The sequence below is a fragment of the Colletes latitarsis genome, chromosome 10 (genome assembly GCF_051014445.1).
Source record: "Colletes latitarsis isolate SP2378_abdomen chromosome 10, iyColLati1, whole genome shotgun sequence".
Lineage (NCBI taxonomy): Eukaryota > Metazoa > Arthropoda > Insecta > Hymenoptera > Colletidae > Colletes > Colletes latitarsis.
Window position 1 is genome coordinate 12,671,729 of NC_135143.1, and position 16,920 is coordinate 12,688,648.

General features: G+C 41.7%; 2 protein-coding genes and 1 long non-coding RNA gene across 5 annotated transcripts; 2 read left to right on the forward strand and 1 right to left on the reverse strand.

Annotated features, from left to right (window-relative positions):
• Window positions 1-5,006: 5,006 nt before the first annotated feature.
• On the reverse strand, window positions 5,007-8,598 carry LOC143346379 (uncharacterized). The gene is made up of 3 exons (XR_013080406.1): window positions 8,489-8,598; window positions 5,613-8,094; window positions 5,007-5,421 (listed from the first exon to the last, which is right to left on the reverse strand). It is a non-coding gene; the product is annotated as an uncharacterized LOC143346379 (long non-coding RNA).
• Window positions 8,599-8,783: 185 nt separating this feature from the next.
• Window positions 8,784-11,932, forward strand: LOC143346350 (uncharacterized). Of its 3 annotated transcripts, XM_076774375.1 has the most exons (6): window positions 8,784-9,078; window positions 9,158-9,444; window positions 10,339-10,496; window positions 10,782-10,893; window positions 11,212-11,423; window positions 11,490-11,932. In XM_076774375.1, the coding sequence occupies exons 2-6, from the start codon at window positions 9,338-9,340 to the stop codon at window positions 11,594-11,596; spliced, it is 696 nt and encodes a 231-aa protein (XP_076630490.1). In that variant the 5' UTR covers window positions 8,784-9,078; window positions 9,158-9,337; the 3' UTR covers window positions 11,597-11,932. The 3 variants fall into 3 exon arrangements, with proteins under 3 accessions (XP_076630490.1, XP_076630493.1, XP_076630492.1); XM_076774378.1 differs by having other exon boundaries at window positions 8,784-9,444; window positions 11,215-11,423; XM_076774377.1 differs by having other exon boundaries at window positions 8,784-9,444; window positions 10,342-10,496.
• Window positions 11,933-12,645: 713 nt separating this feature from the next.
• On the forward strand, window positions 12,646-16,900 carry LOC143346223 (uncharacterized). The gene is made up of 3 exons (XM_076774130.1): window positions 12,646-13,238; window positions 13,715-14,012; window positions 15,247-16,900. Exons 1-3 carry the CDS (start codon window positions 12,811-12,813, stop codon window positions 16,888-16,890), a joined length of 2,370 nt encoding a protein of 789 aa, XP_076630245.1. The 5' UTR covers window positions 12,646-12,810; the 3' UTR covers window positions 16,891-16,900.
• Window positions 16,901-16,920: the final 20 nt, after the last annotated feature.

The window sequence follows — 16,920 nt, forward strand, 5'->3', positions numbered from 1 at the left end:
AAGCTGAAAATACTGCATTTACATCTAAGTCTGTTTAGCGTGGTTTGCATTTAATTTTTTGCAATCACCTGCTAAAATTACCGATCAAATAAAAAGCTGTTGTATATAAAACGTAAAAGTCAGTAAAAACGATCCTTTTTTAGGTGTTACAAAATTTTCACCTTTGGTTTGTGTTTTAGACAAACTGGAGCCAAACTTTTAACTTTCAATTTCGTAGTTAGTGCCATAGTGGGTACTGGAATTGATTGCTTAAACGAGGAATGCATATTTGTCGTTGACCAGTGTTATTTAAATTTATTTCTAGATGTTTAACTCTTTGAAATACCTAGACAAGGAACTTTGCGGTTTCCAAAAAGAAACAATGCCATTCTAAAGCTCGAGCTTTCGAGCGTCTACCTCTAACTCGAAAGAGGAGTGTTTCCAAAAATTTTGAAATCTTAAGACTGTTTCTCCCCAATCGAAGAAACACACTATCCGTATTTGTCAAGTTCAGAGCAGAGGGTTGGATAATAGAAGATGATTTCCGCCATCTTCTCGCGGGTAGAGCAAGTTGTACGAGCGGATAGAGCGCGGCCAAATGCTGGTGGAGGGAAACAGACGCGAAAAGGGATGGAACGAGTCGGAGAGGAGAGAGGAGAGCCTTCGCCATCCTCCCGAAGCTCCGTACTCGCGTTTGTACAGTGGTAATGGGCTGTCAGGAGCAGACGTTCGCTGCTCGTGCCTTATATACCAACACCATTACGCTCCTCTTGGGTCGGTTCCTATCAGCTTGCTCTCGTATTATCAACCCCTCTGATTGCGTTCTCCGCGTCTTTCCCTTCGTTCTAATCCTTCGTACCCACCCTCTGCCCCATCTTCGATAATGTCTTCCAGTGGAACCGTCAACGGTGTAACCACCGAACTGCCTATAATTTCCTAAAGCAGTCATGGACGTCTGTTTTTAGACAACGGTGCACAATGGACCAGAAACGCGACAAAGAACGCCAAGAGTAAGATTATTTGTAACAAATTGATAGGGTAAAGGTACCTAACATGCCCTGGCAAAAGTTAAATCGCTGTCGATCGAAACGCGACTCATATTTTTGCACGTAATTTGTCTGAAAGTAAAAAACAATCATTCAACTTTTATACAGAGTAAGTTACAACTGTTGAAATCTACAGATTTTTAGTTGCTATTGAAAGAAAAACGCGTAAGAATCGGGATCTAAAAAAAACCAAATACGGCCCATCCGAGAATATGGATGCTGAGGTTTCGAACAGGACTTATTTACAATATATCGTGGTATGTATACTTTAGACAAATATTATATTATTTAAATTCTTTACGTTCTTTTTACGACAGAATGTTTCCTAAAATGATCTGTTTTTAATGAAAGAGACTTCTGTCAAAAATTATAGCGTCCCAGGCTACTGTGCAGCGTGTGACGCGTCGATCATTCCTAGGACATCGGTTTCTCCTGGAAGAAAAGCTGTCTCCACCCGCGCATAAGAAATGGAATCCGTTTGAAATCAATTCTCCGTGTATCCTCGGCGAAGAGGGTGGCGAGTGGTTTTTCGAGGGATGGCGTGTCCGGGCCACGCCTGCCACCCCGCCAAGCCACGCCCGTGCCACGAACCTACCCCTGTGGGCTCTCCCTAGGGCCGAAGGGCTAATAATTCACGTCACGAGCACACCTCACCATAAAGAGTCAGCCGCAGCCGCGCCGCCTCGTATATTCCGTATCAAGCGTGCCGTATGAACGTTATCCCGGTCTCAGTTACTGTTAATTACCGATCATCTTCCGTAATTAATTGCCCGCGTCACCAGAACCAACGGTTCTCGAGATCTCTCCAAGTTTGGAGACTGTATTGATCCTTCGGTAGTCGGTCCTTGGGCGTTGCGGTAAACTGCGCGGGAAACGATGTGTCTTGCAAGAAAAAAATTGAGTCCCGACCCTTAAACCCCTATTTCGAGATTATAATAATAATTCTTTATTTAACGGGTTGATTACCCTTTGTACAGGTTTAAAAAAAGACGACGTACGGTGAATAAAACTGACCTGCATCGATTATTGTGCGACTTGCACAATATTCCTTTGCAAAATCAGCATGGAAATTGCTCGATTAAGTCATGGTAAATATTTTCATTTTCATCGATTGATATCATCTTGTGTCATTTATTATCTCTCCTCTGAAACAAGGCTGCAACAATGGAGCGAGGTAATTAACTGGCCTGACAATTATGTAACGTATCGATTCGTTTGGATTTGGACGTGTAATCGTTATTCGCCATTTTCGTTCTGTCGTCGGGAAAATGTTTGCTTTGCTACGTATGCAAAACCGGCTTCAAGGCTCCCTTTAACAGAAATTTTCAATGGGAAATTACGGACGTTAATATTGCAATTTCGCTGCGATGTAAATATTATGATATCATAGAAAATATTGCACATATTGCAAATTCTTACGTTTAGAGTAGAGTAGAGTAATTCTTAGTGTTAATAATGAAATTTATAAAAGCTCTGCGTGCCTCTAATAGAATGTTTTAAACCCGGTATTCGTAAACAGTAGATTTAGTGGCTAAATTGCAAAGAAAATTACGAATAGAATCGCAGTTAGGGTCGTCGAGAGGCCAACGACGAAATCTGGTTTAAAGATCGAACCGATCAGAAATGCTCACCGGTCGTGAAATCGCTGAATGGGATCGACTTTGTCGCCGGTGGTCGATAGTTTGCCCCTAAAATTAGCCACAGTGACATATTGAAGAGTGCGTCGAACCGGGCGGGACACGGTGCCCCGTCGAAAGCGTCCCCCGCCTGCCTATTAAGCACAAAAGCGGTGTCCTGGGAAAATCAACTGACGCGTAACTAAACGGTGTATCATTAATTCCGACGTGTATGTTTATATCGGTGGCGTTAAGCAGCGTGAACCGCGCAGTTTGCACGGCCAATTTTCCGTAACAATCGCACGGGCTTCTAGTTTCTCTTTTTTTCTCTCTGGTCTCCCTTCATTTATTTCCTTTTTCGTTTTCAGATCGGTTGCACCCCTGTTTTACATCGGCCGTCGCGCTTCTTTAGCTACGGAAACGAAGACAGCAAGTTTCATGCGAAGACTGTTGCCCGCTGCTGCTTTTCCACTCGAAGTTTTTAAGGCCAATATTACCCCTACATAGTTTGATAATTGAATATTAATTTTATTCACGGCAGAATACAATAGCGTTTTATATAGAATAGTATTATACAAAACGTCGTGGACATTTCTAGACACGGAAAACGAACAGACAAGGTGTTAAGCTAATTGGGTAAAAAATAATACACTAAAAGTCCGATTATCCGGTATACTTGCAATTGGAGCAATGCCGGAAAATCAAATATCCCTGATTGTGGAATATACTCAAATATGAAGTGATAAAAACAAGGAATATAATCATAGACGAGATATACGGGTAGACTTTATATCCAATGTATTTGTTCGACCCATTTTTATGGGGCTCTAGAGCCTCATTACCATTTTATACACACATTATATTTTCGCTAAGGAATTTCCTTCTTGAAAATACGTAGGATTTCGGGGGTATGAATATTCACCAACAATAATAGTAATTGATCCCCGCAACCGAAAATAATTTTTTTTGGAACGATTCGAAATTTTTTTTTTTCGCCGAATTCAGGCACTTACCCCCTGTCGATTTTTCTTAAAAATACGTTTTTGATTTCTAGCAATTTTATTTGACGCCCTACAGAAAAGTTGTGTAATACTTTTTTGTAGGTACTCATGAGCTCTACTTCAGAAAAAAGTTTCATTAAAATATATTCACTATTGTAGGAGTTATGGCTGTTTGAAAATTGGACCATTTTTATGGGGTTTTTCTCATTTTGCGGGGTCAAGGACCAACTTCTCGAATATTTTTGCGATTTGTACATATTCTCCATCAAAATACGCGTAGTTTGCTTTTTTAAACATTAAAATCGTCCAATCCGTTCAGGAGTTATGACATTTTAAAGATTCGCATGAAATTTCAGGGAAGCATTTCTGGCCACAGATTAGATTTTCGGTAAAGAATTTTTTTCTCAAAAATGCGTAGGATTTCGAGGGTATGTCAAATGACCAAAAATGATTGTAATAGACCTCCCTAGATAAAAATAATTTTTTCAGAACGATTTGAAATGCTTCAATTTCGCCGAAAAATTTCAATGCCTACCCCCTGTCGATTTTTCTTAAAAATGCATTTTTGATTCTTAATAGACACAATCATGGTTAGTGTAGTAATACAATTTATTAATAAAAAATAAAATATATAAAATTCCTATGGTTTATTCGTCAACTGTTTAGTACCGACGTGTGAAATATAATCCTTAACGTTTGCTGAAGAATAGTCGGGGTAAATATGCCGGGTGCCGGATAATCGGAATTCTACTGTAGTAATACAGATTTAGAACTTATGTAGATATCGTATACAGGGTATAGTTTTCTAAATACGACCGTTTCGCTCTGTTTTTTCGCTTTCTTTTTCCTGCCCATGGCAGAAATTCGCTTTTAATCGGTGAAATTTCTACTATTCTCTTTTCTCGCTGCACGCACACACACAGCTGAAGCCGAAACGATGCTTAATTAGTCCAAACGTTCATCTCTATTACCGATTTTCGTTTCTTCGCTGACGCGCGCTTCTGCCTTTCACGCCTGTCTTTCCCGACATACTGACCGCCGCTCCACCTTTTTTCGCAACACCCTGTCGTAACGAACCGTATATCTAACGTGCCAATCAACGACTCGCTATCGCCAAAGGTGAACGCCGATAATTCTCGCCTAGGAATTGACGTTTCCGCTCAACGGCTTCATCGGTGGCGACGAGCGCGCGGAAAATGAAATTTTCGCCGGAAAGAATTCTCGAACGAACGTCAATCGAACCGAAAAACACAATACTGCTAATTTCAATATATTTAAAAGCGAAATTGCTACTTCGATAATGATCTTGAAATAATGTCATTAAATACCTTCTTCGAGCAAAGAGGACCTGTGGTACATTTTACCTGTGCCTCTGACCCGGTACCCGTTACAGATTTCAATTTCCGTTGTGTCTTTGATCCCTCCAATTGAGCACAGCTCAAGAACCGCACGATCCATCGTACCCCCGACCGTCAGGACTTTGGTGGCCCACGGCCGAGGCAAACAGGCTTTGGGCCACCAAGCCTATTTGGTACACGTGTCCTTGCACGTAGAACCTCGACGATCCTCCCCCCTTTGGGGCGACGAAGAGACCGAGAGCTCGTGACAAAGGGGTCCTGGCACGCGTCGGCACGTGGCTGCCGGTGGGACGACTTCGGGGCACTCGTAAGTGCCAGAAAGCAAGGGGGGCCCAAAACGCAGAAGTCTCCTCTTTGAACTCTCGGTCTTTTTCGCCGGTAAGAGTCGCTTGGAAGTCTCTCTCTTGTCCCAGGCGACGAACTGAAACGGAGAGGTTCGATTGAGTTTACTTTGTTACTCTTCCCCACCTTATCTATCTTATTTACCTTATCTTAATTTATCTAATTAACTTTAGTAGCACTATACGTATAGAAAAATTGTTTATCTCAAACACGTATTCGTTCTCTAGTTAGAACAAATGGAAACGCAGTGGAAGGATAAACATTATTTACTGTTTAAGAGTATAGATGTCCTTATGTCGTCTTTTGCCCCGCTTTTTCCGCTAATCCTCCTCCCACGTGATTTTTCTTCTCGTGTCATTCATCTCCCGTGACCCCTTGGTGCTCTCTTTGTCCGGGGCCACTTTCTCTCTCCACCCCGGACTCTTTTCAACGTCGGACCGTCGATTGGCCGCAATTCAGTGTCGCGTCGTTGCACACAGTTTGTGGCGGTGAACGTCAATTGCATCGCTCCGCATATTTCATCTCGAACTAGTCCACCACCTATGGACGCTTAAAGGGATTCTAATTGACGGTACTTCCTCCCGGCGAGGTCTTAACGACCTACCTAAAACTATAATTTTTACAATTAAAAATCAGCTATTGCTTTCCATACAAAATCACGCAAGTTGACTTGTCTCAAAGTACAATCAAGGAGTATCTGTAACGTAAGTTATTTTTTAAGTTTATTCATTTCTCCACGATTGACTTCTTGAAAACTAATTTCGAAAATCCGTGTGTTACAGAAAGGCTGAAGAGGTTGAAAGAAATTAATCGAGACGATTCCCTCTTCCGTCGGTTTGGTGGAAGAAACAGCAAAGGGATCGCGGATATCCGAGCAAACATTTAATTCGCGATTACATTATTTCCGAGGGTAGCAAGAAGGGTGGACCCTGTCAGCACCAGTTTCGTCCAGATACACGTACAAGCATCGCGGAACAACGGGGTACCGTTCCAACCCCTCGATAATAGAGATTTCACGCCGCGGGCCCCACTTCGGTTCTCACAGTAGGGGTCTCATGTTCGATCGTTCATATATTGTCCAATCGAACCATTGGATGTCCGTCGTGGATGATGGGTCAGTAGATTCCCTGGTCGTTCAACAGGGATTGCCGCGTGCCTCTAAGTATCTGTTTATAGTCCCTGGGGATCAATTTGTTTGCTAAATTATTTATTGGTCAAATATGCTGACGAGGAACAGCGGTTTTCACCAGATCTGGCGCCTTCCACGCCGCGGATCTGTTTGAACTGCGGTTTGGGAAAAGTAAACTCGAGGAACTGCACGGTCCACTTCTGTCTTTCAACTGTCCCGTTACTGGACCTTTTCTATTTTTTTTTTTAATTCGCTATCCATCCGAGAACACTTCCCCCCCACATCATTTATATAGCCAGGAACAAAAAGACAAGATTACACAATGCTTTGCTTAATTGAAATGTATCGAGAAGCTTCTGTTGGTTAAATTATCCTGTTAACATCCAGTACGATTTTATTTTGGAGAAATATAAATATTATATGCAACAGGGTTCGGCTAAATATCTCTCTTATTTATCGTAAACAAAAATTTTTCAAGTCAAAGTTGCGCTTAAGGTATACATTACCGTGGAAAGAACTTTATTTTCGACTCTGGACAACAGGAATAATTTTTAAGACAGTTTGCCACGGTTGGTTCGCATCGAATTCACATACGTATGGATGAACCATTGCGTAAACGAGGATGGAGAAATAGCGGATCTCGGTTGGCCAACAGTCTCCCCCGTGTACGTGACAAATTGAGATAAATAATCGTTTTGCGGGGGCTCAATGCTCTCTTGAAATTCGCTACGCCGACACTCGAAACGGCACGCTCCGAAACGCTTGCGAAATGATACTCGTAAAACTGATACTCCAGGTCGCATCTGGTCCGCATCCATCTTTCAAAAATGATGCTCGAAGATATTTATCGACGGCTCTTTCTAAAACGAGTTGCAATTTTCCCAGATCGCTCGTTCGTCTCCTTTGGGGACGAATTATTTTACCTAAAATAAACAAGGTTTAATAACTTTAAGTTTTCGTTTTATTTCAGTTAAAAGTTCCACCGCTCTTATTGGAAACCCGTTGTCGATGGCTGGATTCTACTGTTCGAAAGTACCCCGCTCGATCAAATTCAATTTCGCCCGGCGGATAACATCGAAATATGCAAATTGCTCGTGAAAAGCAGCTCAAGATCGTACGTTTGACGGCGTGTTCTCATACGTTCCGGGAGCTAATCCCAATTATGTGCACGGACGTATCGGCGGTCGACAATAGTAATCCGGTTCAGAAACGAGCCGGTACTCCTGTCTACAGCCTACAACTCGTTTCCTGCGGGCGGGCCACGACAAAACTTTGCCGATTTGCTTGGTACAACCCTACCGAACCACCGCCATTGTGATCGTATTAACACCTTGCATAATTGCATCGCCACCGACGCCGCCGCGTTTCTCATTGTGCGCCCGCTAAACACGTCTCATTTGAATATTGGCCCATTCATATCTCTCTGGGAAGCCTCGATAGCTGATAAAAGGGGATGCTGTTCCGCGGTTTGCTTCCTCTCGATCGTCCACGGCACACTCTTTCTCAGGCTGTCACGCTTCCACCAATCGTATGCACGATTTGGTCGAAATTCAACTTTTCTCAAATCAAAATTACCCTTTTGTTTTGATGTTTAGGCGGTGGTACGAACGAGCCAACTTTCCACTGTACGAAAACAAATCATATGTAATATACAATAGATAATATTTAAGAATATTAAACGGACGGATCGTAAATCGAATATCGTATTTAAATTTTATACTTAGAACGATTGCTATCCGTACGAGTACTTTTTACGTTAATTGACGTCACACTTGATTGGCAGATATCGATAAAAAAACTACTTTCACCCGCGGTGATTCGAATAAAATCAATCTCAATTTACACGCGCGAAACAGATAATATAACGTTTCGTCGAAATACAATTTACATTATTACGTTCTCTATCGTTCGCCGCGACAAAATTACATACGATTGCACTGTAATTACACGATGATCGGATAGCTTTTACACGCTTCGAAGATTTACAATTACGTACGTGAAAAATTTACAGACTTACAGACTTTAATAGTTATTCGGATCTAAACATTTTTTCCGGAGGTCTTTTGTTTTATATCTGTCTAATCAGTATTAAAGACTAAACGTGCCGCTCCTGAAGGCGCGTTGTCGACCGCCAACCGTGTCCTAATCGAATATAATAGTCGAAGAAGAGACCGGAATCGGTCCTCCGCGCTCGAAAGAATTCCAGGACGTTTCTCGTTGGTCCGACTGCCGCCAAATTGAAACTCCATCCCCACCATGGACAGTTCTACCCCGAGCACGAGGACGAAGGGTTGCGTGGGCGAGGGTGGAAAACGACGGATATAAAATTTCCGCCTGGCAGTAACAATGAACCGCAGGACTCTCTGCGGCAATAAAGCGCACGGCTATTAACTCGCCGCGCCAATCGCTGAGAAGGCCGACGGTCGGTCGCACCCTGGCGCTGTGACGATTGGACGGAATTCTCCGCCCAGGGGTTGCATCGATCATCCCCTACGCGGATTGTTCGCCCCCGCTATATAAACAGGTCTCCCCGGGGACACGGGCGATAGTCGGAATCGTTGCTGTTCCGTGGATCCCTCGATCTCAATCCTGCCGCCCCATCAGACGGTTCGTGTCTCTGGGGACTCTGAAAAGTTAGCTCCGTACGTCGAGGAACGTCCGAGTCAAGGTCGTTTCTAAGTTACAGGGTTCATTTCGGTGACGGTTAAGTGAATCGTGGAGTAGAACGCCCAAAGAAGATCTTCCTTTGGAGGGCTAACCAGCTTTCAGTTGGTTCTTCGACGGTTTCGGGTCGATCGACTCGGGGGGCCTCTTCTCGAGGCATAAGTGAAGTGATTGATGAGCTGGTGAAGAGAAGACAGGAGCCATGGCGACTCATTCCGCTTACGAGTACGAGGACAGAGGGGGTCAGAGGATGCGACACAGGGTGGGAACCGCCTCCAGAGCTGCTGACTCCACCGTGGCCTGCACTAGGTACGACTGGCTGTTCGAGTTTCAGCTTTGAAATCGTTGGATGTCTTTTAAACTATGAGGATCCGAAGCTTAGGACTCTTGGAAGTCTTGCCGAGTCCAGAACAAAGTATTCGCGTTGCTAAATGTCGCTTAATAAGGTCGATGTACAATATTAATGGATAACAGTCAAGTAACATTATACAGTAGAACGTTAGTAGTAAAGTATGAAATTTTTTAAATCGTTCTGGTAAACACAGAGCAATGTGTTCTTTACACTGCCAAGTTATTTCGCTTCTTTTACAAATTTTAACTTAGAGCTCTTGAAAGTCTTGAATATCTTAATAGACTTGGGAGTGTTAAGAGCTTCGATACCAGCTGTTTAATAGAATCGGTTGAAACATAGGAAAGTTATATGTTATCTCATTTCGCCGTCGGACTTGATGCTATCACAAGTTCAAAATTTTTGAATACTTATTCAATTTGTACTATTATACTGTTGTATTCGGTGTATTGGTGTATAAAATGAATTGGTCATCTATTGTACCATATAACTTAATAATTCAACCGATATTTCACCTTTCTTATCGTGGAAACGCGTTCGACCGACGGAGTCGAGAAGAGTTTCTTTCCTTTTGTGTCATTCATTAAAATCAAGTTTTGACAATTGTTTTATTTTTTAATTGTCAATGGTATCTGATGTACAGTTCAACTATTTAGGATCAAGGTTTTTGCTTTCCGTTTCTATTCTTCTTCATGAATTGCCTTCCGTTGATGAGATTCTTCGAGGTTTAGTTTCAAGTGCCGGCCACATCGTGATAGTGAACGTGTTAAAAGGATAAGAGTCCAATGTTATTACATGTTTCGCGCATCCCGCTATTTTAGATTTCTCCATTGATGGTGGATTATCTGTTTCAGTAGTCAATATTACGTGGGTCCGAGCAGCGACATCAGCGAGGAAGATCTAGCAGAGCTACCATCTTGCGTTTACGCGGGCAGATCCGCTCAACATGTCGCCCACGCGTCTTCGCACACTCACTCGCCCCTGCACTATCATATGCCAGTTTCCACGCCTGGTAATTTCGTCGTAATCCACAACAGCGTTTGTCAACCTTCAGCCTAGAGTAGAATTTATCCTAGAGAAATCAACTTGTCTCGTTAATGACTGGAAGGGCTCGTCGAAAGGATCTTAAAGCTAATATGAAATTTCCATACAAATTAAAAGCGCACATTTAATACAAACGATAAATAAATTAATTTAGAAGGAACACGGCAACAGTTGCGTGGATTCCGTACATACTTTGACCAAAACTAAGGCAAAGATCGAACGCATTGGATTAATATCTTGATTCGTATCATAGATCACAACGACACGGACATGAATGGCGTGGAGGAGGGTTATTATCCAAATGGCAGCCCTTACAGAATCCAACGACACGCTGCCAACATACGCGAAAGGAAACGTATGCTGAGGTGAGGAATTACTCGCAATAGAAGTTCCATGAAAGTCAGTGGCTCATTATACCGCAGGCAAAAAACTGACATTTACTTTTAATCACGTTAGAAATGGACAAGAAAAGTTAACAAATATTAATTTGTTTTGAATTTAAAAATATACTTTGGCCCCTTAAGTCCATTTTGATTTCGGTCCCACGAAGGTATATTCGCAACTTTATGTCAGAGCAAATGAAAAATTATAATGCGTCACCGACGAAACCGTTCTGATACTGCAAAGCGTGTTAGTTCTAAGTAGAACTAGTAGCGGATTGTCAGTTCGATTACGATTTTTAGCAGCATCAACTCGGCTTTCGACGAGCTTCGAGTTCACGTACCAACGTTCCCATACGAGAAGAGGCTGTCGAAGATCGACACGCTGCGTCTGGCCATAGCCTACATCGCTCTTCTTCGAGAGGTGCTGGCTGCGAGACTCGATCCGCTGACTTACGTCGAGAGGTGCCTTAGAGGAGAAATAAATGGGGAACGTGCTGAATGGAACACTAGCGGTTGGCAAATTAGTCGAATTTAATTCGATTGTTAATTCGAAATCTAACGCCGTTTTTTTTTTACAGATCTAACGGCACGTTTATCGTGGATCAATTGGGAGAACCTGGGAGTGAATCCGAATCGACGATCGGTCCTCACCACCCTCGCCTTGACCACGGACAATATGAACTAAGAGATCATCCAGGATCACAAGCAGACGAGATTCTAATTTTCTTTGTAAATAAAATTTCAGCTGAATAGAGTGGCAAAGGACGTTATGCGTAATATTGTTACATTTCAGTTCTAGTCATCTACGTGCAATACGAGCGATGATATTATATTTCGTATTTCTATACATACTTATATGCAATACACGCGTGTAAATGTAAAAGGGATAGCGATTCTAGTTTTTAGTATTTTGTTTGGAATAAAAATCTGTGCTCGCGAGGAGCTACGAAGGTGTCGAATTTCATTGGTCGACTTCTTTCTGGCTTTAAGGGGGTATCCTGGTTTTACGGTTTTTATGGAAAAAAATCCCAATGAGGATTTACAAATTGGCCTTTTAGACCAGAATATCTCCTTAAGTTTTGTCGGTTGGTAATGTGATCCTTTGTTACAGTCCGAGTAATGAGATAAAAAAACTTTCAACTCTAAAATGCTTGCTTATTTTTCTATTTTGAAGGTGAACTTTTGGTAAATTCTTTTATTGTTCTCCTCGTATATACACCGTCACCTTTTAACCATGTACGTAAATATTATAGGTTTCTATACTAACCGAGCGATACCCAGGACGTAAAATAAATAATAAATCGATATCGAATTGATTGATAAATTCGTAAATATTGTATTGGATTTAATACTACAATAGTTGTAACGAAGTTCTCGAATAGTCTAAACGTATAAATCATAAAGCATTGCAATTTATTTGTCGCGTAAAATCTAATGTTAATTGTGTCGTAAAGTTCATTAAACATTTATTAATAATTATCCAAAAGTTGGATATATTCGCGTATGACAAACAGCGCACTCTCGGTTGCCTGGTCTGATTACAGGATAACGTATAATTTGACGTTGTCGTCGAGGCTTAAATACCTAGATGACACTGTTGTTCCCTCATTCCACCGCAAGAAACAAAAGCACAAGACTCGCGTCCGTGGCCCAGTGTATTGGGTTACATTTCAATGCAATCGTTCGTAGCCAAACAAAACTCGACGCGGTCCGTTCGCAAGTGTCTCGCCGGCATTCCGAGAAAAACCTCGACCAAACAGAAACGGGAGTACCGAAATTTCGTTGTCCATTAATTCTTCGTCGCCACATGTTTCCAAGAACCACGGCGTATAGCAACAACGTCCAGGCGAAACGTAAATTTGCGTGTCCATGAATGATGAAATGATCGAGGAAAGGTAAATGGAAGCTTCGTGGATGCAAAATTCGAACGTGGACAAGGAGGACGACGATGTGAGTGTGATTGCTGTAATAGGGAAAGATAACGATCGTTCGTCGATGCATCGGCCGGTTGATAAGTCGAGTGTGACACGAGATCGCGTGCAAGGGAGCCGACAAGTGATCGAGTTGACTGACGAGCGATGTAAAATGGCACTCAGGAACCATTTGGATCTAGAATTGTTATCGAACGAGGCCGAAGAAACGACCAGTGATTACAAGAACATGGACATTCTGCAGAAACTCCCTCCGGAGACGATCGTGATCAAGCAGGAGAGAAAGTACAAAGACGACAGCGATTACGTACGAGACTCCACGGAAACTAGTAGCGGAGGCTCGACATCCGGTGGTGTTGCTAAAGTGAGAAGAGTCTATCGAACTACGAGAAAAAGGTAGGTACACCAGAGTAGGAATCGTTCATTTTAGACTGTCTCGTCGACGAGCGAATCGATGAGAAGGTTTCGTAGGCTGTTTAAATTTTATCCAAGGCGAATTAAAAACCGGCATCGTCCTCGCGTTATAAGTTCTCTGAACTCCAAAGTCAATCAACTACAGCTTCGAACGTTTAAAGAATATCCATAGATGTATTTCTTAATGATAATGAATTTCAGTAGGCCACATTTGTACCGTGTGCCGGTAATTTTTATGGTTTCTCTAAAGTTATTATACGACGGTATATTTTTTGAGTTCTTAGTGATAAAATTTTAACGTTGAGGAGATCCACGGGAATCGATTTTAAAATATGAATATATATATAAATTTAAAAAATATAAAATAATTTAATAAATTTTAGTAATATATGAATTTTTCGATTTTGTAATTCGAACGAGTCGTCGAATATTCATTTTGAAAGAAAAATTGTTTGCAGTCGGGGCACGGTGGAGATACGAAGAAATCCTATACGCGTGACAAAGAAGGATCCGGACAAAGATTTTCCGAGACCGAGGCAACAGTTGCTTTCCGCGAAGAAAAGAGAAATGCTGCTCCGTTTGGAGCCTGGTAAACGAGGGAAATCCTCCACTATGCCTTATATGAACACACGATCCGTCACAAGAAAAATGTATAATGTGGGTGCGACTTATCAAGCGCCCTCTGTAAAGGATGAAATGGAATGGAAAGAATGGCCAGTGCATGGTATGCACGAGAGGCCAGTGTTCCATCCCCAGGTGATTTGCATAGTTCTATCTTTCTAACAAAGAATATTCGCGAACGGTCCGGCTTCGATTTTTATGAAACTCTGTACACTTATAAAGCAGCCAAAAATAATCGACGCGTATTTTTTTTTAGCTGCGGTAATTCGAGTTTAAGGGGTGAAACGGCTATCTCGAAAACGGAAAGACATACGAAAAGATTGTTAACCCCTTAACGCTCATATTTTTCGGTTAACCAAGAATGATCAGTTTTCTTTATTAAATTTGTTTCTAAAAATGCGGTTTTTGTTACTTACAATGTTGTATCCAACGTATAATTTAAAAGAAAACAAATATTATCATCCCTTAAATTATTAGATTAAACAAATATCGTTTTTCAAAGCAGTCAGACTCGGGCATGAACGTTAAGGGGTTAATGGGCGAGGTTAATGGTTTCTTATGTACAGTAACATGGTGTTAAAAAATTTAACAAAATACAATTTTTTTATAACAACATAAACATTAACTTAATTTTTCGTTTTATTGAAATTTTCATAATGACAAAAAATGACGAGCATTTTATTCCAAATCCATTGGTATGTAGCATTTTAAAATTGCCTCTTACAGTTTTGCAGATTTTTATGATTTACATCTTGCTGCGCGCACATCCACTATGGTAGCAGCCGTTCTAACTTTGATTTTAATGAAGCACTGTAGGCTTGCACTAAATTATACAGTAACAAGTTTCTTGTCAGCAATGAAAAGATTAATTGTTTTTATTGCCCAGTGGAGTAAGTTATAAATTATAAATACATACAGTGTGTATAGCAATTATTTCATGTTTGAAAGATAAAGATCACCGCAAATACGGCATCTTGGTTCATTTTCAACAGAATAGCAGTACTCAACAGGATTCTGGAATGCATTTAGTTTTTCATGTATATCTTCAGATTTATACCAGGAGTATTTAATAAAATTTTTGAACCTTCGCGATGAAAATTGATTGTGGACCAGAGATTGGAGTTTAATTATATTATTCCTAGCGTGGAGATTAATGTCGTGATTTAAAAGGAGTTTCGAGCCAAAACTTCAAGGGGTGGTTTCACCCCTTAAACTCGAGTTATCGTAGCTAAAAAAAATACGCGTCGATTATTTTTTGCTGCTTTATAAGTGTACAGAGTTTCATCAAAATCGAAGACCGTTCGCGAACATTCCTTGGAAGTTGTTTCAAACAATTTAATTTGCAATTATTGTACAATGTGCATTCCAGGTTGGCCTTGCCGCGGAATACTTGGGCCGCTACTTCACCAGCATAGACGGACTTTCCTACCACGAAATAGTCGATCGTCCTGAAATAGAAGTGGTATCCGTTGATCCTCGCTGCGACTTCCTTTCTTATACCGAGAAAAAACGGAACAACAAAGGAAAATCGAACCGAGGCACCGCGAACGCCAAAAACGCGAAAACATCGCACGCGGGTCTTTCTCGTAAGCACAAATCGTTTGAAACCTGTATGCACGAGAGTTTCCACTGCGTTCTGGGATATTGTTCGCAAGTGGTAACTCCTATTTACAAAACGAACGTAGAGGGAAAGATAATTAAGTTGAAAAGCAACAAAAATGTATCGAGTTCCGCTAAAGCGACGGAAAAGCAGATTTTAACGACAAGTGTCGTGGACTACGGTGCCAAAAACGAGTCGTCCGTCGGTTTCAAGAATAATTCGCAGAAGTCGGTAGAAGGAAGGAAGCAGTTGGACAATTATACGGTTACCATGGTGTCGCAGAACGTTAAAAATTACAATCATGTGACAAACACACGGCTGTTCCCAGCGCGAAAAGTATACGTTGCCAATCCCCAGAAATCTATTGCTTTTAACAACTTGAAGACCCTCCAGAGTGGGCGTGTGAAGATAAACGAAATAGTACGGCCTTCCAGTAATCCTTCGGAAACAAAGGATGGCCAGATTGTAAAATCAATACCTAATAATCTGAAAACAATAAACCTGGGAGACCCATCTATTAGCGAGAAATCTTCGACAGGCGTTTCTTCAATGTACAAAAATGTGGTTCCCGTCGACGAACAAACAGAGAATGCAAAGGTAATGTCTTTGAAGGTGTCTATGAAGCGTGAAAATAAAACGGAGTTTACAGTAACGAAGTACCTGCTCGACAATGGGCAGCAGAATAAGATTAAGATAGCGAAAGAGGCGGACAGAGCAACTAAGAAATCGCGCAACGAACTTCCTAACAAGGAATTAACAGTAAAAACAATACCCGGTAGCTTAAGCAAGACCTGGTGCTCCACCGACACGTCGCAGATAGCGAAAATCCTGTCCGAGTACAACAAGAGCAGCACAAAGAAGCCAGCTATAGAAAACCAAGGGTTTTACAGCACCGTGAAGAGCATCAGGGCCAAGGAAGTCGCTAACAAGGAGGAGAACGCGAAGCAAAATGCTCAGGAGAATTCTTCGAACCGAAACATGAACATAAAGTTTCCTCAGGGAAGGTGGAGACGGTTTCATTTGACAGTAGAGAAGCTGAAGGACATAAAGGGTAACTCAAGCGTAAAAAACCTCTCGTCGGAGGTAAAAAATAGGCAATCGTTCAAGATTGATCAGACACCGGGGGATGTCCCATCAGATAACACGACTGAAGTTCCCAAATGTTTGGAAACATTTCAGAGGATACGGCCGAACGCAACGAACCCGAAGAAAAAGGAATATACCTTGGTGAGCAGTAGCACGGGCGCAGCGACGACGAAAACGCAGTCTTTGCAGGAATTGTTGGAGAATACAGCGATACTGTATTGCGCTGCCACTGGCACGCATCAAGACGATTTGGCAAATTATGTCGATAGCCTGGATGTCGCGCAGACGATACAATGGTTAAACGCGTGCAAAGGTTTTACTGTATGAGCGTATATCTACGCTCGAACGAGATTACAG